The sequence below is a fragment of the Salvelinus fontinalis genome, chromosome 15 (genome assembly GCF_029448725.1).
Source record: "Salvelinus fontinalis isolate EN_2023a chromosome 15, ASM2944872v1, whole genome shotgun sequence".
Lineage (NCBI taxonomy): Eukaryota > Metazoa > Chordata > Actinopteri > Salmoniformes > Salmonidae > Salvelinus > Salvelinus fontinalis.
In genome coordinates, this window is record NC_074679.1 from 24,558,673 (window position 1) to 24,583,778 (window position 25,106).

The 25,106-nt window shown below is 43.0% G+C and overlaps 1 protein-coding gene across 1 annotated transcript; it reads right to left on the reverse strand.

The window, feature by feature from the left end:
• Positions 1 to 152: 152 nt before the first annotated feature.
• Positions 153 to 24,109, reverse strand: LOC129811607 (centrosomal protein of 170 kDa protein B-like). The gene is made up of 19 exons (XM_055863045.1): positions 23,615 to 24,109; positions 22,367 to 22,504; positions 21,116 to 21,205; positions 20,178 to 20,256; positions 19,688 to 19,746; positions 19,438 to 19,588; positions 12,453 to 12,566; positions 11,164 to 11,655; positions 9,844 to 11,075; positions 9,387 to 9,536; positions 8,800 to 8,917; positions 6,979 to 8,697; positions 5,806 to 6,031; positions 5,485 to 5,620; positions 4,959 to 5,096; positions 4,713 to 4,801; positions 4,311 to 4,404; positions 4,151 to 4,202; positions 153 to 4,001 (listed from the first exon to the last, which is right to left on the reverse strand). The coding sequence occupies exons 2-19, from the start codon at positions 22,469 to 22,471 to the stop codon at positions 3,781 to 3,783; spliced, it is 5,265 nt and encodes a 1,754-aa protein (XP_055719020.1). The 5' UTR covers positions 22,472 to 22,504; positions 23,615 to 24,109; the 3' UTR covers positions 153 to 3,780.
• Between the last annotated feature and the right edge of the window lie 997 nt (positions 24,110 to 25,106).

Below are 25,106 nucleotides of genomic sequence, written 5' to 3' on the forward strand. Positions count from 1 at the left end.
GTTTTTCTTTCATTTCCCTTTTTGAGAGGTCAGGATATACAGTATAAATAAAAGTACTTGTAAAACATGATTCTGTTGAGTGCTACAATATTAGGCTTATATCAAACAAGTGGCTTTGGAATAAAGATAATAAAGATGACAGTACAACATAATTGATTACAAATCTCTTTTATCACATTTTCTAAATTATGCACAAAATGTATAATCTTTCCAAGAAATTCATTCTGGAAAACATCATAAATAACAGATGCTGAAGGATGTGGAACTTAACATTACTTTGTTTAGGGTGCAAGAGCCAACCAACCCAAAAAACAAACCATGACTTTAAAGGGATATGAGCTAGGTATACAACATTTGACTCACATATGACATCTATTTCTCAATTAAAGTGTTTAACTGGAGCTTTGATGGAGAAATGTATGAAATACAACTTTCACAAAGCAGAATAGCAGCAGCACTTCATGTCATAGCAATCAAAAGCTCAAAGAGACAGATTTAACTGAGCCCAATGGGTGTAAACAAGCACTGTACTTTGTGGTATGAAACCATATATCCCAAAAGGCTTTGTGGCACTGAGGGAAATTCCTTTTACAATTTCATATACAGCTACACAAACTGTTGAAAAGGAGAAGCACTTGTGGTGGACTGTAGTCCCTTTATTTTATTGCATTTTCAGTCTCCTTTCCTTCTGGACAGGATATCATTTATACAATCTAACATAATGAGAGCAACCCCCTTAGTAAAAAAGGTGGCTTAATGTGTAGCTTCTCAGGATAAGGTTAAAGGGTCCCAATGGTACTACACTAGTGCAAAATACAAGATGGAGTGGTCATCTCTAGATCATCAAGTCTTAGATATGTACATGTAACATGACATTTTTATTTCATGTATAATTGCACAACAATTCTGCTCACAATTATGATGAATGATTAGAACAAAACAAGAAATAGCAAGTGCATCTTGCTGTTGACACCTGATACAGTCCTTTAAAACTGGCATCAACATCACAGGAGTTCATGTAGTGTGGTGTGCTTATTGATGGAATGAAGGAGTGTACAGCAATGAAACTGGAGAAAATATCTCCAGAAAGCGACACTGAAAACTGTCAGAGGGCATTTGAGTCAGTAAAGTGTTAATAATAACTTCTACAAGAAATTGAAGCCACAGATGACGATATCAACAAAGAAGGGGGAATCAAGAAGGGAACAGAAAGTACACAGCCCTGAGATACAGTGAGCTTCAATAGTATTGGGACAGTGACACTTTTTGTTGTTGTTTCAGCTCTGTACTCCAGTACTTTGGATTTGGAATGATACAATGGCTATGAGGTTAAAGTGCAGACTGACTACTTTAATTTGAATGTATTTTAGTCCATATCAGGTGAACCGTTTAGAGATTACAGCACTTTCTGTACATAGTCCCATTTTAGGGGACCAAAACCATTTGCTGTTTATTTTGGTTGCGTTTCAGATTATTTTGTGCCCAATAGAAATGAATGATAAATAATGTACGGTGTCATTTTGTATTGTCACTTTTATTGTAAGTAAGAATATGTTTCTAAACACTTCTACATTAAAATGTGGATGCTACCATGATTATATCATACCCCAAGACACGCTAACCTCTCACCATTACAATATCAGGGGAGGTTAGCATTCTTTGGAGGGGGGGGGGGGGGGGGTATGATTTGTGCATCTGTAACTTTCCCACTCATCATTATTCACAATTCATTCAGGATTATCAGTAATCATGGTATCATCCACATTTAATGTAGAAGTGTTTAGAAACATTATATTCTTAAAGTATCTCCAAAATGACAATTCATTATTTACCATTCATTTATATTGGGCACAAAATAATCTGAAACACAACCAAAACAAACAGCAAATGCATCCAACAACTTTGTAGATTCACAAGCTTGATAATCATTATCATTGCGTGCGAGGAATACGGGACCAAATACTAAACTTGACTACTTTAATACACAAGTGAATTTGTCCCAATACTTTTGGTCCCCTAAAATGGGGGGACCAAGTGCTGTAATTTCTAAACGGTTCACTCAATATGGATGAAAATACCCCCAAATTAAATTTAAGTGTGCACTTTAACCTCATAGTCATTATATCGTTTCAAAACCAAAGTGCTGGAGTACAGAGCCAAAACAACAAATGTGCCACTGTCCCAATACTTTTAGAGCTCACTGTATGTCTGACCACATTATTGAGAGCTGTGCAATCAACTGACCAGTTATGACAATCAAACCTATCAGCAATACAAACACACTTTCCAAATGGCGCTAGCTGGTAGAAGCCCTGAATGAGTCCTTTGTTTTATTCTGTTTCAAAGCCTAAAATCTCTGGGCTGAGCTACGCAGATACTCCAGAAAGTTGGCTGTTGCTAGGTGATTAAAACTAACGTTCTACCCTAGCGCTAAGCCCCCCAGCCCTGCCCACCCAACCATACATTCCACACAGACTTTCAGTTCTGACAACAAGGAAATCTATAGTGTTAGATAGTGCCAGAGGAAGCAGACCTGATGTCTACCTTTGACTCTAGAGAATATATACGCACAAGTTTCTACTGGCAACATGAGATACCTTGTAAAGCAATGACTCCTAGAGCCATTCTTACATTTTATATAAAAAATGCCTCAGTGTCTTTTAAGAGATCAGAAAAATAACATTCTATTTGCTCAAAAGCAAGTGTCCAAGTGCCAATTTATAAACTCTTTAATAATTTATAAATCATTACAATTAAATACTTTAGCCATTCTTCAATAGGTCTGGTCCATAGAGGGAGAAAGTGACTATTCAAAGAAAGCAGTGATGAAGTCTTGAATAAACCTATCAAGGAATCCTGGAGAATTCCTTTATATAAATTCTTTACTTATACATTTAATCAAGCAAAGTGAAAATATGCTTTAATTGTATTAGTTAATTACTTTAGTAATATATACTTCCTTAAATAAAATATACTCAAGCTGTTTTTAAATATTCTGTGCTCTAAGCTGATTGCGGCAAAATTTCCCCAATTAATAAAATTACAGAAAATCAATCAAATGCAAGTATGCTAAAGTTTTCTGAGCGGGAGATCAACAAGGGTATATGGCAGAATAATAACCTCGTCTTAAAGGCCCAGTGTAGTCAAAATTCTGTTTATGTGTTTTGTATCATATTGTTCAACAGCTGATGAAACTAGCACTAATCCTGATAGTTGCTGGTTGAAAATACAATCTACACAGGTCCTTCTAATCAGCAGGTTTGCATGGGCGGACATTTCGGCTTTCCATGGTGACATCACCATGCGGTAAATTGGTTAATAGACCAATAACAAAGAGTTCCAAACCTCTGCTAAGAACAGCTAGTTTTCAGTTTTTCTTCCCGCTCAGACAGTACTAGCAAAATTATTGCTTCAGAAATAGTTTGTGTAAAAAGTTATTTTTGTCAATTTGAATATAAATCTATTACAGTAAGGTTCTTATGTTATCCAGAATTTGTTTTATATTGATATAAAAAGAGCTGCATTGGGCCTTTAAAGGGATTTTCCCTCGACTGAACTAACCACTGTATGGCTTTATGTGTCTCGTACAACCCCTTTCTCACACCATGGCAGTTCAATGCGCATTGCAGTTGTCTAGTAGTGCACACACAGTACAGTAGTGTCTTTGTGCGGTGGGGCCACAGTTCTCCTAGCAGTGCCTATTTCCCCCTCTCTAATCCACTCTCTCAACACCTGGAATTGTGGTGCAGCAGTGAAGGGGAGGCACTGTGTTCCAAAACCTCAGACCACGTAGCTCTCTGCCTCAGAGGCCACAACTGATCTCCTGACACTCTCACTGGGCCTGGAGCTGGCAGAGGGAACCCCACCCCGCTGGGAACCTGAGGTTCTCCAGTATCTCGAAGGGGCCCTGGATGGCTTCAACCCGGCTGAGGAGGGGGCACTAGGAGTGGAGGCTTTGGCTGGCTCAAGATTTCCACTGGGCTCAATGATAGTGTTGATGACTGTGGATGGGACAGAGAAATCAGGCATAAATCAACACATCTAAAATGTTGAGTGGGAAAAAATAATTTAACAAAAAGCAAAAAACATTTTAAGTGATGCTTGTTTACATGGAGGTTTTACTCGATTATTGTGATGAATGTGCACTTACCTTCAAGTTGTCTCTGAACTCTTCTGAGCTCTTTCAGAATAGCTGTGATTTCCTGAAATACAAATAGGCATGTTACACACTGCTGAGGGAAATAAACATTACACAACAAATCATCACAAATAACTATAAACTAACTGGAGAAACTTGAGGAAATACCAACCTTGTTAGAGCCTTTCAGGACAGGGATGTCATTTTCAGTATTGAGCTTTGATTCAATCTCCTCCCAAACGTTAGTTTTGTTGTGGAATAGTACCCTGCAAGCAGAAAAACACACTCTAGAGTACAGACAGAGCAACCACATATCAAATGAGGAAGTCCTATATTGAATATTTAAGGACCTAAGGATAGGCTATCTGCCCAAAACAGTTCACTCAGTCTCAGTCCATTAACCATGCTAAGTGGCTGAGCTCACTCAGAAAGTCACGCAGAACTAACGAGATTACTACATATCAGAGGACTAATACAACTTCTCATCTGGTTCTGGTATGAGATGTGAGGAGAATGGACAGAAAAGGTATTGTAAACTTTTAAACATGCTTCACGTCTATGTATAAATTCATACTTTATTTTCTCAGCTAGCTGCTCTGTGTTTTCTCGAATAGCCAGAGAGATCTGGGACACTGGAATCAACATAAGATCATCCACAACAACCTGGAGAGAGAGATCACAGACAAAAACAATCAGTCAACTCTCAATTTCACAAAAACAAGGCTGAACAGCAACTTCTAAAAGAGACAGAATCTATTTATAATGTTCAACATTCTCAAAATGGCTTGAAGTGGTATGACAAATAATAGTATGGTCTAACCACTTCCTGGTTCCATCCTCTGTGCTTGGCGTTGTATTCCTGATCATTCATAATGGTTTGGTCGGGGTCCCTGGCTGCAGCGGATCCAGGAGGAACTCTAAGGTAGTTCACACCAGCCTCTGGGATGGGATGGACCAACTGCAATACAACAGGAGTCAGACAGTCTCAACAGTTAAGGACGGTTATCATATGTGCCAATCATAAGGTAGCTGATATGGAAACAGGGAAGAAACAGCAATCAAGGTGAATTCATGGATACAACCCCATTAATGACAGTCAAATTAATGTTTTGCATTGGCCACAGATGTGAGAGAAACTAATTGATAAATCTGCAACTGAGACGGCTGGGTAGCCTGAGGAGATGGCTGTGCTGTCTGACAGCATGGAGATAATGAAAACTCTTGGTTGATATGTTGTGTATGTCTTCTCCAGCCATTGTAACAGGAATCAGTGAACACAGGTGAGGATATACTGCATTGTGTGCTAAAGAAAATATCAGTGTAACTGGGCAGTGTGGTTAACATACCACCTCCCTGGCGGTGATGGTAGAGACAGGTGTATTGGCCTCCACTGCAGAAGAGCTCTGAGGATCAGCATCACCAGTCACATCATGGATCTCCCTGGCTAGGACGGACAGATCTTTAGCCAGGTCCTGACTCAGTCTAGAAGGGGAGAACAGACCAACATAGGGATGGATACCTCAGGCAACCTACCAAGAGCGAAAAAGTTTCAAATGATCTCACTACTGTTGTGAACTAAATAACCACTTCAATTACTGTGCAGATAATTAAAGCACTCAGCAATAGAATTAACTGGCTTATGCTGTGTCCTTGCCATCTCAATTCACCTTGCTATCTCAGCACTGTGAGAGGACCTGTTCTGGTAGGCGTCTCCCTCGTGACTCTCCTGGTCCGAGTCTCGTGAGCGGGGTTTGGGGCGTGGGGGGATGAGAGGCTGGGAGCGGGAAGCTGAGGGGGTGTGTGAGCGTTTGTGTTTAAGGGTGCTCTGGTTAGAGTCAAATTCCTCCTCGGAGGTGGAGGTGTAGTCAGAGACTTTCTGTCGTCGTCTAGAGCCTTTCAGCCATGAATTGGTTTGAAGGGTGTTTTAGAAAGTTAGGAGGATGAGGAGAAGGAAGGTAAAAACAGAGACACCATGAAAGGACACCATTAAAACACTATAAACCCCACACATCCCAAAACACCCAAATATACCCCATAGACCCATATAAAAGGGTTTTTATAGTTTTGTGCTCATTCAGATGGTAAATGTACTGATGCAAGACTTAAGTCTTGCTGTATAAACTATTCATTAGGATTTTCTTTGATTCAAAAACATTCACAACCAGAAATGAGCACTCAACCCAACAGTAATGGCTACTGTCAAAGTCATGTTGTTAAAGACCATAGTCATACAGACACAACGTAGAGAGCAATATAGTGAAGTATAGTTAAACCACAGATTATCGCTCAAAGGATAGAGCACGGTATTCCACATCTGACCCACAATATTCTCACAACATTGTTCTAGACAGTTATGTTATCATGATTGAAGATTGCATAATGATTCTGAGAACATTGTGCAGATGGTATCCACCTTCACCACAGGTATTCCAGTAGAAATTATTGAAGGGATTATATTTCAATTGCAAATAGCAATAGAGCATTAGTGAAGTTAGTGGAGGCCATTAAAGCCAAATCTCCAGAAGAATAAAACCAAGGCTTGCACCTTCATAACTTGTTCGTTGAACTAATTATCTCAAACTCACTCAGAACCAATTCATCTAGATAATTGACAGGACGTGACACCTTTACGCAGACCTAAATTGTGATGCCTCCAATCCAGAAGAAGTCATTTTCATGGTTCATTACATCTCTGTAATATTTCAGGAACGGCTGAGACATATTTAAAAAGTTTACCTTTCAGGTTCTTACACCTGTAAAAAATAATTACTAAGACAGTACTACATAAAATTACATTTTAAAAGGCAAAGGGGAGACTGATATGCGTATCTGTTACTCACTGGCTGTGCTGCTGGTGTATTTGGCACTGCTGGAGCGGACGCGGGTGATGAGCTTGCCTGGAGCTCCAGAGGCCCTGCCTAGCGCAGGCTTAGTGCTGGGCCCGGCCACGGAGGCCTTAAGGCCAGAGCCGCTGTTGGACTCTGTGCTGCGGTTGGAGAAGCCTGTCCTGGGTGCGGAGGACTCTGTATCACTGGGAGTGGTGAAGGAGCTAGTCCTCTTCCGGGGCAGAGCCAGCATGTCCAGCCTGGAGAGCTGCTTCTTACTGTCCTGGGAGGCCTTGGAGGTTCCACTGGCTTCCTGGGAGTTCTGGGAGGTTCTGTCCGTCTCTGTAACCTCGTTGTCTGATGCCTCGCCCAGGCGAGCCCGGCGAAGCATTGAAGCTCTTGTGGGCCGTGGGGCAGACATGCTGTTGGAGCGGCTTAGGGCCTGGGCCACTTTGGAGGACTTAGTGGGATCCTCCTTCTGCAGGGGGACGGTGTACTTCTTGTATGCAGCGGGCCGGGAGCCCTCCTGGTCTGAGGAGATGGTTTCAGGCCAGTAGGGTAAGCTGAAGCTCTGGGGGTCATCGCTCAGGTCCATGGTGCCATGTTTTACAACACAGCATCTCATCCCCAGCCTTCTGTCTTGTTCAGGCTTCCTGCTGCTGTCCACTCTCTGGGACCGCCGCTTCTCTGACAGGCGATCGAGGGCTGACTGCTGGCGACTGGGCTCCTGGGTGAAGGAGCTGGCAGAGAACCTCTCCCTCTGAAGGCCACAAGTGATAAAGGGCTTCTTGGATCCGGTCTTGGGGGCAGTTTGGTTGTTGCACAGGCTGGCAGTGCTCGCTGAGTCCATGTCAGACTCCCCAGACAGAGAGTCATCTATGGGGAAAGGAGCAACATCAGTCTGGGCCTGGAGCTTGGCCGCCAGGGCAGCCAGAGCGTCCCCGGTCCCATTGAGGTAGGAGTGGGTGTCCTGGCTGCAAACACCCTGGAACGCCTCAGCAGGGTCAGGGTCACTCAGAGCAGGCTGGCTGGAGATGTGTGGGAGTCTGGTGACCTGGGCAGCATCACTTGGCTGGTCCTTAATGAAGCTCTCCTGCCTGACCAGAGACACTGAGACCTCCTTGGGCTGAGGGCTGTTTCTGCCCTGGTAGTCAAGCTTGGGAGCAGATGAGTTGAGCTTGACTGTCTTCTGAAAGTCTTGTCCACCCTGTTGTTTGGTCAGGGTGGCTGTGGAGAACTGTGGTGTGTTGGGAGGTGGTGGTGGTTTTCTCTCAATCTTAGGTGTATTGGGTCTCGATCCCCGCTCCTGTTTGGACACAGTCTCCTTAGAGCCAATGTAGAATGATGTAGACTTGGCTGGGAGTGTGGGCCCCTCCTTTTTACTGGTCTGAGATGTACTCTTGTCTGTCCTCTCTGGTGTGGGCATCTTCCTCTGCTCCACAATGGAGCCGTCGTCTGACTTACTGGCATCACTCAGGCTGTCTTGGTCAAGGTTGTCCTGTACAGACAGGTTGTGGAGGTCCTCCTGTGGTCCAAGGACTCTGGAGCTCCTCTCTTTAATATCATAGGTAAAGTAAGTGTCCTGATGGATAAGAATGCTGGGAGTTGGAGTTTCATTATTTTCCATCGATGGTGCCTGAGAAGGAATACGCTGTGTTCTGGAACTCTGGCCTTCCGATTCCACACTATTGATGTTCCGACTGAGCGTCGCCTGATGGACAGTCCTCCCACCAACTGAATGGAAACAGGAAGATACATTTTTAATCAAGTTGATAAATCAGGACTATAACTCATTATCATTTCAAATTCTGTGCAAATTCCCATCAGGTGTCTTACCTCCTCCTGACAGGTCCATCTGTGAGGGGATTTCGAAGAGGCCTGAGGCAGGGCCAGAGTGTGTGTAGCTGTCTGCCAGGCTGGCCCAGCGAGACACCCACTTAGAGCCACCAGGGACCTGCAGGGAGGATCACACTAGTTATTCACATGTCTTGACAGCAGTCAATAAATACATATCAGGCTTAAAATAGAAGGATAAAAATAACACAATCACATTCAAGAAATTATATTTGATGATTGACAAACCGATTAGGCGAAGAAACACATTTACAGCTTAGGATGTTGGGATATTTTTTTATATCTGAAAATGACGTTTTATGACAGCAAAACTCAAACCCATTCTACTCCTCAGATAGAAACCAAGGACACCACCAGTGAAAACCAGTTGGACACACCCAAACCCAGTCGGAAGTAAAGAACTACCACACCAACACCCCCAGAAACCAACAGAGACAACTAAAGATCTAAGAGGGATATGAGGTGAACCATGGAGAATCATGAGATCAGAACAAGTAGAATTGTGTTTCCAAAGCTTATTGAACCAGCAGACTGATTGTTGACTGGTTCGCTGTAGGAATGTGTTTTACCTGCACCAGATTCTGTCCCTGCCCTGGACCTGGCATCAGATCCACCAAGCTACTCTCCCTACGCTCCTCCCTGTCCTGAAACTCAACAGGCTTATATGCTGCTGCTGCAGTCTGGCCGGGCTGCTCTGGCCCCTCAACAACACCAAACACCTGTCAGGAACAAAGCATGATGTGTGAGTGTGAACGCTGCATGGCTGGAGGCTGCCACATCCACTGGCTCTCCTGTGTGACACTCGTGTTGGCTTGTGTAGGATAGCATCATTGTCGCATACTTGACACGGCAGGTTATCTCATGGTGAAGCACATGGCATGACAAGGTGTGATATTAAACAAACTTAGAGAGATGAGACGACTACAGAGAACGACAGACAACTACAGAGAACAAGACAACTACAGAGAACGACAGACGACTACAGAGAACGACAGACGACTACAGAGAGTAAGGCAAAAGACTTGCCTGTTCTATCTTGCTGCGTGCCTCCTCCACCTCTTTATCCTGGACCTCTGTCTCAATGGTGTAGGTGCCTGCTTCACTCAAGGTATCATCCTCCTCGTTCCCCAGGCCTTTGGGGATTGTGGCCTCCAGGCTGCGTGGGGCCTCCAGGCTGCGTGGGGCCTCCAGGCTGCGTGGGGCCTCCAGGCTGCGTGGGGCCTCCAGGCTGCGTGGGGCCTCCAGGCTGCGTGGGGCCTCCAGGCTGCGTGGGGCCTCCAGGCTGCGTGGGGCCTCCAGGCTGCGTGGGGCCTCCAGGCTGCGTGGGGCCTCCAGGCTGCGTGGGGCCTCCAGGCTGCGTGGGGCCTCCAGGCTGCGTGGGGCCTCCAGGCTGCGTGGGGCCTCCAGGCTGCGTGGGGCCTCCAGGCTGCGTGGGGCCTCCAGGCTGCGTGGGGCCTCCAGGCTGCGTGGGGCCTCCAGGCTGCGTGGGGCCTCCAGGCTGCGTGGGGCCATGGGCATTAGAGGGGCTTTCAGGGGCACAGACTGGTGGGCACCGGATGAGGTCTGAGTCAGGTATGGGACAGGGGGCTGAGGGGGGCTTGGTGTGGGCGGGTGGGAGTGGGGGGCTGTTGCCTCTACTGTTGGTGGTGGGCTGGTGGTAGGAGACACAGGTGACGTATTCTTCTCCCAGGTTGTGTTCATGCTCGGCCTAGACTCCTGTCTGGACTCCCTCAGGAACTTAGCCGTGAAGTCCTGGGCCAGTTTGGACCTGCGGCCCACACTTCTAAACGGCCTGGGAGGGATGGAGCAGGAGGAGATGCCGTTACTGATCCAATCCTCCATCTTCTCCCTCCTCAGGGAGCCGGCCCTCTGGGGCCCTCCAGAACCCGGGCCCTTCAAGGGAATGGTGTACTGCTGGGTGGGGGTGCTGGGGCCGCACCTTTTCTCCGGCTTGTTCCTGAGGGCCGGGCTGTCGAGCTGGCCTGTGTTGTTGGTGAAGGACTGTGAGCGCTTCTTGCGTGGATTGTCGTCAAAGAACTCAATGACGAAGCCCTGCTGGGGGTCTGCTTTGTCCTGGCTCGGAGGAGGGGAGTGAGACTGAGGATCCTCTGAGTCAGGGTTGGTGAAGGGTCTAGGGAGGGCCAGCTGGGGTGGTAGAGATGTGTGAGGGCCCATCGGTGGCTTTAATTGGACAGCCTGTTTCCCGTTTACAACAGGATCCTCAGAGTCACTCCGAATCCCATCCTCATGGTGGTGGCCTGACGATAAAAACAAAAACACGTTAGCTCTCAGACAGCAACAGAGGATAATAACCGTGGATTCAGTGAATAAATTGTCAGAGTTCACCTGTGGAAGCCTCGTTGCAGATCGGCAGGCCACTCTTTGAGCTGAACATGTCCTCTGTCTGAGACCTCCTCTTCATCATGCTCACATCGCTTTGGACCAGCCAATCAGCCACCTTGCACTCCGCTGATATCACCTCAGTAGGTGCTGTCACCGCCTCCTTACCCGGGAGCTTGCGTTGCTGGCGGAAGGAAAACTTGGTCACATGGTCCTTGATCTTGATCTTGCTTGGTGTGCATTCATCAAACTCAATGGTGAAGGAGGCGTGGCTCTGCACCACAGGGGGTGTGGAGGTGGGGACTGGAGGGAGAACAGGGACAGGGAGAGAAGGGGAGTCAGTGTCCTTAGTGGGAACCTCATGGAGCTCCTGCTGCTGGAACTCCTTAGTGGGAATCTCAAAGTAGCTTGGCTCCCTGTGGTGTGAGTAGATTGTCTTGGCCTGGCTGTCTGACAGGGAGCCGCTGACCTCATGTCTGGAGCCCTCTTTAGTATTCTCTGTTAGGGCAGACACAGTGGGAAGACAGTAGGTCTATATAGATCAATACTATATAGGTCAATACTGTAAATTGCAGGCACAAAGGACATGAAGTATGTGAGGTGGGTAAGGGAAGGAATCACAGACACTACTCTAATGAAATATTACAGGGGAGTACTAACAACTGTGGCATACTACACCATTCAAGAAAAACAGATTTTTAAAACTCTGTCAAGTACTCGCTCTTAAACTGAAGCCACAAATAACAACATAGCTCCAGCAGCTAGACTGAGCAAACAAACAGATACATCAGCCAATCAGTGGGTGCCAGGCCAGCTGGACATGTAAAAATGTCACTGTGGGAGCTTGGAGTCCCAAAGGAGAAAGGCTGAGAGGTAATCTGTTCCAGCCAGGCTGGGCAGCATGAGGCTGACAGTCACCCTCCCTCCTCTACCCAGTCCCCTGGGCTTACAGGGTAATCCATCACGAGGCGCTGGCTGCTGGCCTGACATGGTCCAGGACTGGCTTGGCTCAGTGGGACACTGGCCGCTCCCTGTCCCCAGTGGGCACTACAGAGCTTGCCCAGAGCTAAACACCATGCATCTCTTAGTACACTGCATCCAACACTGATGTGGTGCCATAACAAAGTGTTATGTTTGCCACTCTAATCAAATACAAGAGCAGTAACCTTTATGAGCCAGCACAGCGAATAAGAAAACTGAAATACCAGGCCTTTCAAAGTGTCACACTCACTCTCACATATCCTGATTAACACATTCATTGATTGAGTAATAGTAGAGTAATGTTTGTTCCAGACCTGCAGGGTCCTCGTCTGGCCGCTGTTCTTCACTGTGTTCAGCATCATCCTCCCCCCACCACAACGGCTGCCCATACAGAGGAGTGGGTCTGGACACTGGAGCCTCGCTGACCACTAACAGAAGCACACACACGGACAGAGAGTGAAAGAAATCAGAGAACAGAATTAGTATAGCGCCAACTGAATGATGTAACTGTTATTCCTACTATTTATGGCAGAATGATTGCACAACAGCTTTAGGCCTAAACACCATAACATCGGTACAATGCAAAATCATTACAAAACAGCGTAGCAAAAACAGTCACAGTAGATAACATTAGGAATAATATAATGCATTTTGTCCTACAAAAATATTTCTAACTTTAATAAGAACCCGCTTAGCGTTTCCTCTGGAAAAACGTGTAGCACAGAGGGGGGGTCCCTCTTATAACTTTTATGTCGAAGGACTGAGAAGCTCAGTTCTAGTGGCTTTCAAAAAAAAGGACATTATTCTACAAAATGAATGGAAATAAAAGTATGCCGACACCATTTTAAATATAATTTCCACCTCAAGAAATGAGCCCAATAACACATTGGTAAAATTATATATGTTTAATTATTTTAAAATATTGGGCCAAGTAAATAACCTATGCATGGTCCATATTATCAGGTAGGCTGTGCCTGTAGCCCAAATGATGCAGCAAAGTGCAAATAAGTAGGCGAAGCATGGTGTTTCCTATCTGCATTTACCCTATTTGGCTAATCATTAGCCAGATCCCAAATGTGATCTTTTAACTAGTTATTATCCTATTGATGAATTTTATGCCACAAAAAAACATGCATAAACACAGTGAATATAATGTACTGTAGGCCTACCTGTTAGGGTAACTTGGGGTAACACACCCCTGCCTGTACTTCTCACAGAAACCACTTAATGTCACAATTGCTCGCAACACTTCCCTGGTTACCATTACTATTGCGCTACTATTTCAGCAAAAAAAAATAAGTCACTCCCCCCCACCAAAAAAAGTGTGTGGTAGGGTACCTAGGGCTGTGGCGGTCACAAAATTTAGTCAGCCGGTGATTGTCAAGCAAATAACGGTCGGTCTCACGGTAATTGACCGTTAATTAACATAAACAGATTAAGCATCTCCTGGCTTCCTCAAATAGCCTACAAGCCAATTAAAAAGTCTAATAAATCCATTATCGTACACCTTCAAAATAAATCAATTATTTATTTTAGACAGAACTAAAGAAGCATGATATGAAGAAAATATAGTCCATTTCTGAAGAAAAGAATAGCATACTCTGAGTTGTCCTTATGTTAGGTCCTGATGTGGCTATGCCAAATGGCTGTGGGCTACACTAATTCATTTAGCAGACAAGATTTGATTATAATTCCGTGGCATTATTTTATAGTATGAAGAATGCAATTGAACAAAGCTGAATAAAATATAAATATTTTCTCCAAATGATTTCAGGGAGTGCGCACACATGCAGCTAGCTAGTCTGTGTTGAGCGGCTAACAAAGAAATAGGTACTCTATGCTTAATTTAGAGTTATTAATGTAACTTTAGTTGTTCTACAAACATTGGGCTATATGTTTTGATTTTTAATACATTGTAATGCTGCATGATGAGACTAACGATGATTTGAAAAAAAAAGTTGCTTGAAAAGGCATGAGCTCTGCTTAGTTTTTTGCGCAGGCTGTACACACTCCAGTAGTCTCTCATTCACAATTTGACAAGCACTTGATAATGCCTCGAATTTCACAGTGGCCGTAATGCACCCTAAAAAAAATCCATGCCTTTCGCAGCCCGAGTGTGCTGCGCAACCCAAAGCGTCTCTCACTCACACAGCTCTCTGTCACGCGATCGGGTCTTTCTCACAGGCTACAAGTGAAAACCGACACATCGGGGACGCAACTGTGCACGTCCTTATCCAATTCTGAGGTGCATATTGAAGAGAATGGAAGAACTGTCCACATTTACTTTTTGTCAGTCAACAAGATGAGTAGGCCTAAAGAACACCAAAAGCACTAACCTATGTCAATCTACTATCCCCCATAGTACAAACGTTGAACTATTCTATTCTGTGCGATAAATAAATATTCAAAAAATAGTCTGGAACAGTTGTGGGATGCGATAGATCTCAAATTAATACAACAACTAGCATAAAAAAAAAGTGTATGCAGTGTAGCTGACCCAACAGATCAGAACATTTAGCATAAAATGTTGATAAACTATTAGGCTATTTCTTCACAATATAAGCGCAGCAATGCACACATGGTAGTAGGCTATAAGTGGGAATGTTCCATTAGCGGAACACACCATTATCAAAAGTGACCGCAAATGCAATTATGCATGTAATGCTTTTATTATAAAAGGAACATTTATGGTGAAAATGATATTCCCCAAAATTGAAACTCACATGTTGCTTGTGTGTGTGTGTGTGTATATATATATATATATATATATATATATATATATATATATATATATACACACACACACACACACACACACACAAGTTCGGCTCTACACCCCTTGTAAAGCGGATTAATGTGCTTAATTAAGAAGTTATTTGACCACTTTAGTTGTGATACAAACATCATTAAACATATAGGCCTATGGGCTAGGCTACAATAGCTGTGCGACTATGATTAGAAAAAGTTTAGGGGGGAAAAAGGCATTATTTCTTAAACTGGGCATCATTCAAAGGTGATCATAAATAATTCACAAGTGATAGGCTAATATTCTCACACACCAGACTATTCTTGATTTAATCTTGTCTGTACATATACTAAATAATATACGTGACATTTGTTTTGAATTAGAATGGACCATTAACATGCACCTGTATCAAAACAGGGTCAGCGGGGGAAAAATACATGTCATCTATGCACTTATATAGTGAATGGAGGAAGCTTTTCCCAGTGTTTCATTGTCATGCCAGCCAGGTAGGCTATACTCATGTTGTAAAGATAAGCAACGTGCTTAATATTAGGAAAGTTGAGAAATAAATATAGTAGGTCTAGCCTATAGAAAGCTGATGGGATCCTTGTTTATTTATTAGCAGCCATCACGCTGTTTTCTCCCACAATTACATATCCTATAGAAATGTTGTGTAACATGATGGGCTCATGGGCTCTCATGAAGTGTTTGATTAGATTTCATATTACATTTGGGTTGATGTCAGAGAGATTAGAGGGACAATAGAGTGCTGAGTACCAAGCGGTTAGCAAGTTTGGTAGGCTACCAATGACCAGCAGCAGATTCAGAGCTTGGAGAAGCCTAATTACCGTGACTTAACGGTCATGTGGAATTTGACTGCCTTCATGACTCGTGGCCGCCGGTATGACGGTAATACGGTCACAACAACAGCGCTAGACGTGCCCTTCTGTTTCTCCCTCTCTCTGTTGATGTCATATTGTGTGTCCTGGGAAACAGCACTTTGGAGTTGTAGTGCTTTGGTTTATTTAGGCCAGTGTGAGAGAGCCCCAATGGAGCGGTTTAGTTTTCACATAGACACCAGGCATGTGGATAATCTGATTTATGCAACATAGGCTAGCATCCCAGGCTGGCCAGACAGCTGTTAAACGTCATCACAGCAATGAAGGTGACAAGAAATCTGCCCTAATGCCCTTACTGGTCAGATGGATAAAAACAATATGGATCAATCATGATTATGTATGTATGTACAGTGCTGTGAAAAAATATTTCCCTCCTTTCTGATTTTCTCTATTTTTGCATATTATTGATACTGAATGTTATACTTAATATTAGATAAAGGGAACCTGAGTTTACAAATAACAAAAAAAATCTTACACATTGTATTTAAAAAGTTTTCCAACATCCAGTTTCCCCGTGTGAAAAAAGTAATTGCCCCCTTACACTCAATAACTGGTTCTGCCACCTTTAGCTGCAATAACTCCAACCAAATGCTTCCTGTAGTTGTTGATCAGTCTCTCACATCGCTGTGGAGGAATTTTGGCCCACTCTTGCATGCAGAACTGCTTTAACTAAAGCAACATTTGTAGGTTTTCAAGCATGAACTGCTGTTTCAAGTCCTGCCACAACATCTCAATTGGGATTAGGCCTGGACTATGACTAGGCCATTCCAAAAGTGTTGCCTTCAAGCTATTTTCATGTACTTGATTATGTGTTTTGGATCACTGTCTTGCTACATGACCCAGCTGTGCTTCAGCTTCAGACGGATGGCCTGACATTCTCCTGTAGAATTCTCTAATACAGAGCAGAATTCATGGTTCCTTCTATTAAGGCAAGTCGTCCAGATCCTGAGGCAGCAAAGCATCCCCAAACCGTCACCACCATGTTTGACCGTTGGTATGGAGGTTCTTACTGTGGAATGCAGTGTTTGGTTATCATCAGACATAAATGTGACCCATCTTGTCCAAAAAGTTGTCTTGTGTATGAGCAGGTGTTCCTAATGTTTTATACACTAAGTGTACTATAGATGGAAGGTTATAGCAGTTTGTCTTAATGTTCTGCTCTGGAGAGATGGGTCACTAAACTCTGCAGGCCAGTGTTGTTACTTTCATTACCGTATCTCCTCCCTTTATTGAAGATTAGGATTAGCAGTGTCCAGTCTCCTTCTCCTCCCAGAAGGATTGTGTATCACATGACCCCATTTATAACAGAAGGCCCCTCTCCCTACTTGGTCTAGGGCCTGGCAATAGCTGATTCAGTGTTTCTGCTGCACTCATTTTGGAGCATGAAAAATATTTCTGCTGAGGCGCACTCCGAAGATGCTAGAACAGTCCGCATTTACTTTTCCTCTGCAAACAAAATGAGTAATGAACAGAAAAATCAGACTACCCCATAGTAGAATAGTTTATCTATGTACCTAGTCGTCTTGTTGTGTGTTCTACATGAGAGAAATATTCCTCTCGTGGCACATTCAAGTGCCATAGGGAGGGAAACATGCATTCTAACAAGCAGTCAATGCACAACAATTCTTGCAATTGCGAAAACAGCAGTTAATGGCCTTTGTTAAAAAGAGGGGGATCCCAGCTTTCCATTCCTACTTAATTTATTTCTCAACTCCTAAATATGCGAACTGCACCATTTTAAACCCAGAGTTTTTAGCAGCAGCATGGTTAAGGATATCACTGCTCAGCAATTTGCAGTGAGTGCATAGCGGAGCGTGGGGATAAATGGAACACCGGTCAATTCTAGGGTAGCTTGAAGTACAACACCACTCTACCTCAAAATAATTTTTGGGGGGTGACAACTTGTGATGAGATAGATCTTTTTTGTTGCGCAAGAGTAGTGGTAACCAGGAAATTGTTGGGGGGGGGGGGGGATTGTGACATTAAGTGGTTTCTGGGATCAATAGGATAATAACTACAATAGTTAAAAGATCACATTTGGGATCTGGCTAATGATTAGCTAAATAGTGTAAATGCAGATAGGCAACACCATGCTTCAGCCTATTTATTTGCACTTTGCTACATCAGTTAGGCTACAGGCATAGCCTACCTGATAATATGGACCATGATTAGGCTATATACACATGGCCCAATATGTTAAAAAAAAAATGTTTTTGTTAATTACAATGTGTTATTGGATTAATTTCTGGATGTGGAAATTATAATTTACATGGTGTCAGCATACTTTTATTTTCATTCATTTTGGAGTAGAACGTTCTTTTAAAAAGTCACCAAAACTGAGCTTCTAAGTCCATCTACATGAAAATGTTGTTGACTCAAATTTCATAGAAATCTGGAAACAGTGGACAGTTACTGTAACGTCTATGGTGGAAAGAGTGAGTAGCCCTAGGTCCTGTCATGGTTTACTAGTCACATCCAGGCCTACTGTACACTCAGAGAGCCTGCAGACTGCTTTACAGACAGGAAGCAGAAGGAGAGGTCAGGCTCCACAGTACACACCTTGCAAGGCAGCAGGAAAAACAGACATATCCTGCTAACAACCTCAGCGTCTGAACTGTCAACAGGGTGCGGACCCTGCCACTGTACTGTCACTGTGGTCACCTCACCAGTCCAGCTGCTTCAGTAGGAAATAAGGAATCAGTCAGCAGCTATACTAGCCCATCACATACAGGCAGAGTGGGAGAGGAAGAGGCTGAATGTAAACATCTAAAGGAAGTGTTCATTGCTGGTGTCTGTCATGTCATAAACTTGTGACTGTCAGTAGTTAAAGCCACTAGTGATGGTCCACCCCTGCATTACCCTGCTGAGAACATCCCTCAATGCTTTAGGAACTTAACTGCACTGTAAATCCTATACAATCCCAAAAGATGTAGCCCTGAGCAAAGCTGAGGACAGAGGGACACCTGTAAGTACTGTTACTGTGCAGTGCGTGAGACAGCAAATCCACAATCCCCCTAACAGCAGTGCCCGCCTGGCACGAAAAACACAGCCTCACACACACACTTCTAATCCTTCTAGTGCACATGCTAGCTCCACCAGGAGTAGGTTCAGCACTACTCCCTATGTCTGGAGCCCCAGTCCAGAGGCATGGCAGACAGACATAAGGCTTTGTGTGTCCCAGCTTAACAGGCCAGGCCAATATCACTTCACTCATCCTGCCAACTGGAGTTCCACACTAGTAATGCTGCTCGTCTGACCCTACTGGATTGAACCTTTGACCCGATCCCCTCACAAGGTAACTTGATCGCACACTTGGGGTTCGCTTAACAAGGAGAGCTGTGTGCATCTACAGATCCTCTAACACTTTTTGGTATAAAAGGTTTCTTCTTCTTCCTCAAGTAAATAAGATAATGAAACTGACATCAGCAGCAATCTTTTACCTAAGGCATAACAGACTGGTATTTACTGGTACTGTTTGTGGCAAGACAAACAGTTAAGTTCATCAATTGTAATTGCTATCATTTTCGACCTTGCAGAGAAAATGCCTAGATCTGGTCTATAATGTAGGATAGCACATATACTGTGGGCTCTAGAAGAAAAGGACAAGAGGTGGACTGGGGCAGAGTTGAAGTTGCGAGTTAAAAATGTTTTTACCTGCTGCGAGGGCAGCTTTATGCTCGGCTTTCTCCTGTTTGAAGCAGGATGAGTCTCTGGTCTTCTCCTTAACATGCTGCCTCTCCTTCTCCTTCTTCCTGGCCTCCAGTGCCTTCATACTCATCTGCAGCTGGCTGGTGTACTTCTCATGCTAATACACACAAGAGGAAAGTAGGATATGAAGAAGCCTCTACCTGACTACCACTCATATTCATAGATGACATGTACATGTGTGGAAGTTCTCACTTACTTTGAGAGCCTCCTCTGGCACCTTGTGTTGACTCCTCTCCATGATGTACACATGAGAATGTGGAAGCAGAGTTAAAGGTTTATTCTGACAGGAGCCACTGGGTTATAATAAATAATACATGCAGCTTTTTCCCCCTGTTATCTAAACTCAATTTAACTATTCATGTTTTTCAGCTCAGAGGTTCACGAGTCCAAGAAATGTTCAGTCCAGAGTTGAACATAATCAAAAACCCTGACTCAAACCACAAGGAATGAACATGCTGGGAGAGTTTGGTACACAAACCACAGAGGAAGAAGAAGGTGTTTTAAATTGCAAGTGTAGACAAAACTTTATGAAATCCAATTGTTTGTAAAAAAATATTTACAACAGAGCACTCAGAGGTTAAAAAGTATGCATTCTTTTGATCCAATCAAGAAAATCCCTAATCAATGAAGAATCAATAAAACAATAAGAAAATTACAAAATCATAATCAGATAAACAAAAGGATATCATATCCAAAGCGGATGACATCAGAGAGCATCAGGGTAATGTAAGTCTCGTCTGGGATTCTCAGATCATTCACAAAAGTCTGGGGAGAAAATAAACAGTTTGTTTTTGTGTGTTTACATTGAAAGCATCAGAAAAATGTATACACAGGAATTATTTGTTTTCACAACAATCCTGATTAGTTCAATTCCATTGGAATTGATAATAATAACAGATACTGATGATAAATGAGTTTGTTGTCACACTGGCAACAGGTCCTTCCCTTACACACACAGTCTCTGGGGTTTGCCAAAGCTAAGATGCTTTGCAGTTGGCTGTTTTCCCAGTGAAAGTTAAGCTATCCTACCTGTACGTTAAGGCATTAATGAGATTATGCAGTTATGTAATGGCCATCTATGCTGAGTAGGGCTCAGGAAGGCAGTCAGGGGACACGTGGGTAAATAGCCTATCAGTGCTTGTACAGTAAAGTACAAATAAGCAAAGAAACAGCCACCATGATACATGTCAGTAACATCTAATATTCTGGTCTGTTTAGATGGGGGTGTTCTAACAGATGGTGCCCACAATACACACTTCAGGGAAAAATGCAGTCTTTCCCTCTCCTCATTACTGTGGAATAAAAGTGCAATGAAGTGACAATAATACAAAGAGAGGGAGGGAGGTAGGTAGATAGAGAGAGAGACAGTGTGTGTGAGAGACACCAGAAGAAGAAGATGGGAGAGAGACACCAGAAGAAGACGAGAGAGAGACACCAGAAGAAAGGGACCAGGACAGCAGAAATTGCAGTGCTCATTGCTGCTCTAACAACCATCTCTGGCACTGAGAGAGGGCTCTTTTGTGCTAGGGCCTGGGGGACTGGTAGTGGGCCTCTGGACCCTCCAGGGAGGGCTGTGGCTGACTGGATCCTTTATTCAACTTGTATGCAGGGGACATGGACTCACCCCATTCAGGCTGCCCAGGTCCTTCACCATGTGCTCGTCTGTGGCTGGGTTGTAGTTGACGACAGCATGCTGCTTGTCCACACTGCGCGACTGTAAAACAAGACAGCGAACAAAGCTGAGAATCTCCTACTGATGGGCTAACAAACCTCAGACTGGATACTGTCATAAGCAGTGCAACAAAATATCTGCAATGAAGGCTACATGCATGTACAGTAGATACACAGTGTGCTTATAACTGAACGAATAGGCTTTTGAGTTTGCTTACATTCCTGCAAATAATCACTATTAACCAATGCAAGCCTGGTGCTTATGGTAACCACTGTTGAAATCAAATAATATTTTATTTGTCACATGCGCCGAATACAACAGGTATAGATAGATCTTACCGTGCAATGCTTACAAGCCCTTATCCAACAATGCAGTTAAGCAAATATTTACTAAATAAAACTAAAGTATTATATATATATATATATATATATATATATATAAAATAACAGTGAGGCTATATACAGGGAGTACTGGTAACGAGTCAATGTGCAGGGTACAGGTTAGTCGAGGTAATTTGTACATGTAGGAAGGGGTAAAGTGACTATGCATAGATGATAAACAGCGAGTAGCAGCACTGTAAATACTTTATTTAATCCATTTTAGAATAAGGCTATAACGTAACAAAATGTGGAAAAAGTCAAGGGGTCTGAATACTTTCTGAATGCACTGTAAGTAAGCAATATTTCCAATGATGCCTGAAAGTGTTGCCTGAAAGTGTTGCTTGAATGTGGACAAGCGCAGCTTTTCAATTCTGCAAGCAGATGTGGTGGGAAGGACATTTTGAACAAACCACAGACTGAGGAAGCATTATTTTTTTCCAGTGGCTTAAATAAAGAGATAAAGCAAGACTGAGAAGTAAACAGAGAGAAACTCCCAAAAAATGTCAAACAGTAACTAATAATGCATCAGTTGCATTTTGCTTTGACATTGAACAGTTGCCAGAGGCAATTCTCCCAGCAGGCACTAATCTTATAAACACTCGTAACACAAACACTCACAAATACACACCTCTCATGTACACACAGGTCAACTCCTACAAGATCTCTAGTACATTAACCTAACTTGCTTTCTTTGAGTTATGACTCTAATATAGGCCACATCCTTTCACAAGTGGGTGAACGGACAGCTGATTGTCTAAGGGTCACATGACAGATTGATGGTGTCTGGTGTGTAAACATAAGGTGCTGTAGATGTCGTACACACCTGCAACATGAGCTCGCACTCCTCCCGGCCTACAAAGATCATCTCTGGTGGCAACCGATGTCTTGTACCTGAGCTGCTGACCAGGAACCATGAGGTCACACTCATCTTGGAGCCCCGACTCAGAGCCTTCTTCACATCCTGGGAGGGGACAACACGTAGAGAAGTAGATTCTTGTTGTCACCACATTCACAGTAGTTGTGATTTAAATTCATAATCCACTGAATGGGATTTTGGTGGCTGCACAACTAACCAAGCAACTATTTATAAGATTAGATTACCAATTGGACAACCAACAACTCATCAAGTCTTTCCAAATCTATTTACACAACTCATTTGAAAATGTGTTAGGAATGTCACGTTGTCATCAAGTGATACTCATGCACACCCACACCACACCCAAACGAAAAGGAATTCAACACACAGGGATTCCTTCAATACCGGCCTGTGGAAAAGGATAAGGAGGAACTGACTACATGTTTATGCCCCGATTTATTTTTCACAAAGCTGAGCAAGACACTTAGCTAGACATGTTGCAAACACAGCAACTTACAGTCAGTCTACAAACATGATTGGATCTTATCAAGTTAGACAATGGATTTGTTTGGGTGCCTGAACTAACTAATTATCAGTATTAATCATCTTTGCTGAACAAATCATACAGCTTGGTCAACCTCAACTTCTATTTGCTACAATAATGTTACCATACCACTCAGAGAAAATTGGTTTGGAAGGAGGTGCAACTAACTACACGCATAACTAGGCCTATGTTAGAAATATCTGTGATCAATGGCTTGTACTGTGGTGGTAGTAGTAAGCTAGGCTAACTAGTTGCTCTCCAGTCACTTTACTAGCCAATAATTCCCACACAGCTCTATGGAAAGTGAATGCAAATCATCATATCTAGTTGTCAAACAAGTAAATCTAAAAGAATATGTCCGTGATGGTAATAGAACACGATGCTGCTGAAGGTTCCAATGTAACAACACTTGCTGTAACGTTAGCCAGCAGTTGACATGTTAATTCTTATGGTGAGACTGACCCTTCACTTTTACTAAATTATCTTAATTCGAAAGAATTTGTAAATGACTGGTCTGCCACAGTAGCTACGTTCTGTCTGTGGCTAACTATGTTAACTTTAGCTAGCTACCTATTTTAACTGAAGGCCAAACATGATCATACAGGAAATAGGAAAGGTTTTCCCGAATCGACAAAAGCCGTTTTTACGACTCTCTCCCTTCACAAGCATACCTTTAATCCGGACCCTGCTTTCTTCAGAAGAGTAGCCAGCGTTAACACAATAAATACAAATGTAGAGTTGTATCTGTGTCCTCGTTTAGTAAAGTAGTCACAAGAGCACTGATGGCCGTCCAGGTAAATGGCGAACACACCCTCACTTCAACATTCACTTGACAAGCCGACAAACACTGAGATTCCACTTCACTTTCTCTGCCGCGCACAAGGCTCCACTTCTTCCAGTGACGCTAACTGTACCAGTCAGTGCCATTGTCAAATAAAATGCTTTAACACCTGCATGACAGACAATAATAACACAAAAAACGTAAATAAAGTATCGCAGTGCTAAATAAAAGTACAGGAAATTGTCTAACTTTGCTCTAAAATTTGGTGAAAGGAAAATAATACAAAACGTAAGTGATAGTTTTGTTTGTATAAGTAATTACATCTGAATTAATAAAGCAGAAAGTAAATACAACTTTTGTAACAACAGTATTCGTGAAATTATGTTTCAGAAACGGTCAGTAATGTCGTAGAAACTCGTTCACATCGTAATCATCAATCACTGCCTATTGAGAATTACCTGTCACAGATGTTCTACTACTATCCGCTAGATGGTGCTCTACCTACGACTAAATAAAAAATGCCTGTCAAAATTCCAGTTGATACCAAGCACTTGCAACTACTTTAACATATGGTAGTAAACAGATCACTACATTTACTTTCCCATGGCCTGTATGCAGGTAGGTGCAACATAACTACTTACTGATTGGGCTGAGAATATGGCATAATAATAGGAGTTGGTTTAAGCACATCTGGGGCCAGACAAGCTCACAATGAGACACCAAACTTTTCCCAAACCCAAAAGCCCTATTCGGACGGGATTAGTTTTACTGGGGTGGTTAGGTAATATACACTAATATACACTACCGGTCAAAAGTTTTAGAACACCTACTCATTCAAGGGTTTTTCTTTATTTTTTTATATTTTATAAATTGTAGAATAATAGTGAATACATTAAAACTATGAAAGAACACATATGGAATCATGTAGTAACCAAAAAAAGTGTTAAACAAATCAAAATATATTTTATATTTGAGATTATTCAAATTGCCACCCTTTGCCTTGATGACAGCTTTGCACACTATTGGCATTCTCTCAATCAGCTTCATGAGGTAGTCACTTGGAATGCATTTCAATTAACAGGTGTGCCTTCTTAAAAGTTCATTTGTGGAATTTCTTTCCTTCTCAATGCGTTTGAGCCAATCAGTTGTGTTGTGACAAGGTAGGGGGGTATACAGAAGATAGACCTATTTGGTAAAAGACTAAGTCCATATTATTGCAGAACAGCTCAAATAAGCAAAGAGAAACGACAGTCCTTCATTACTTTAAGACATGAAGGTCAGTCAATACGTAATATTTCAGAACTTTGAATGTTTCTTCAAGTGCAGTCGTAAAAATCATCAAGCCCTATGATGAAACTGGCTCTCATGAGGACCGCCACAGG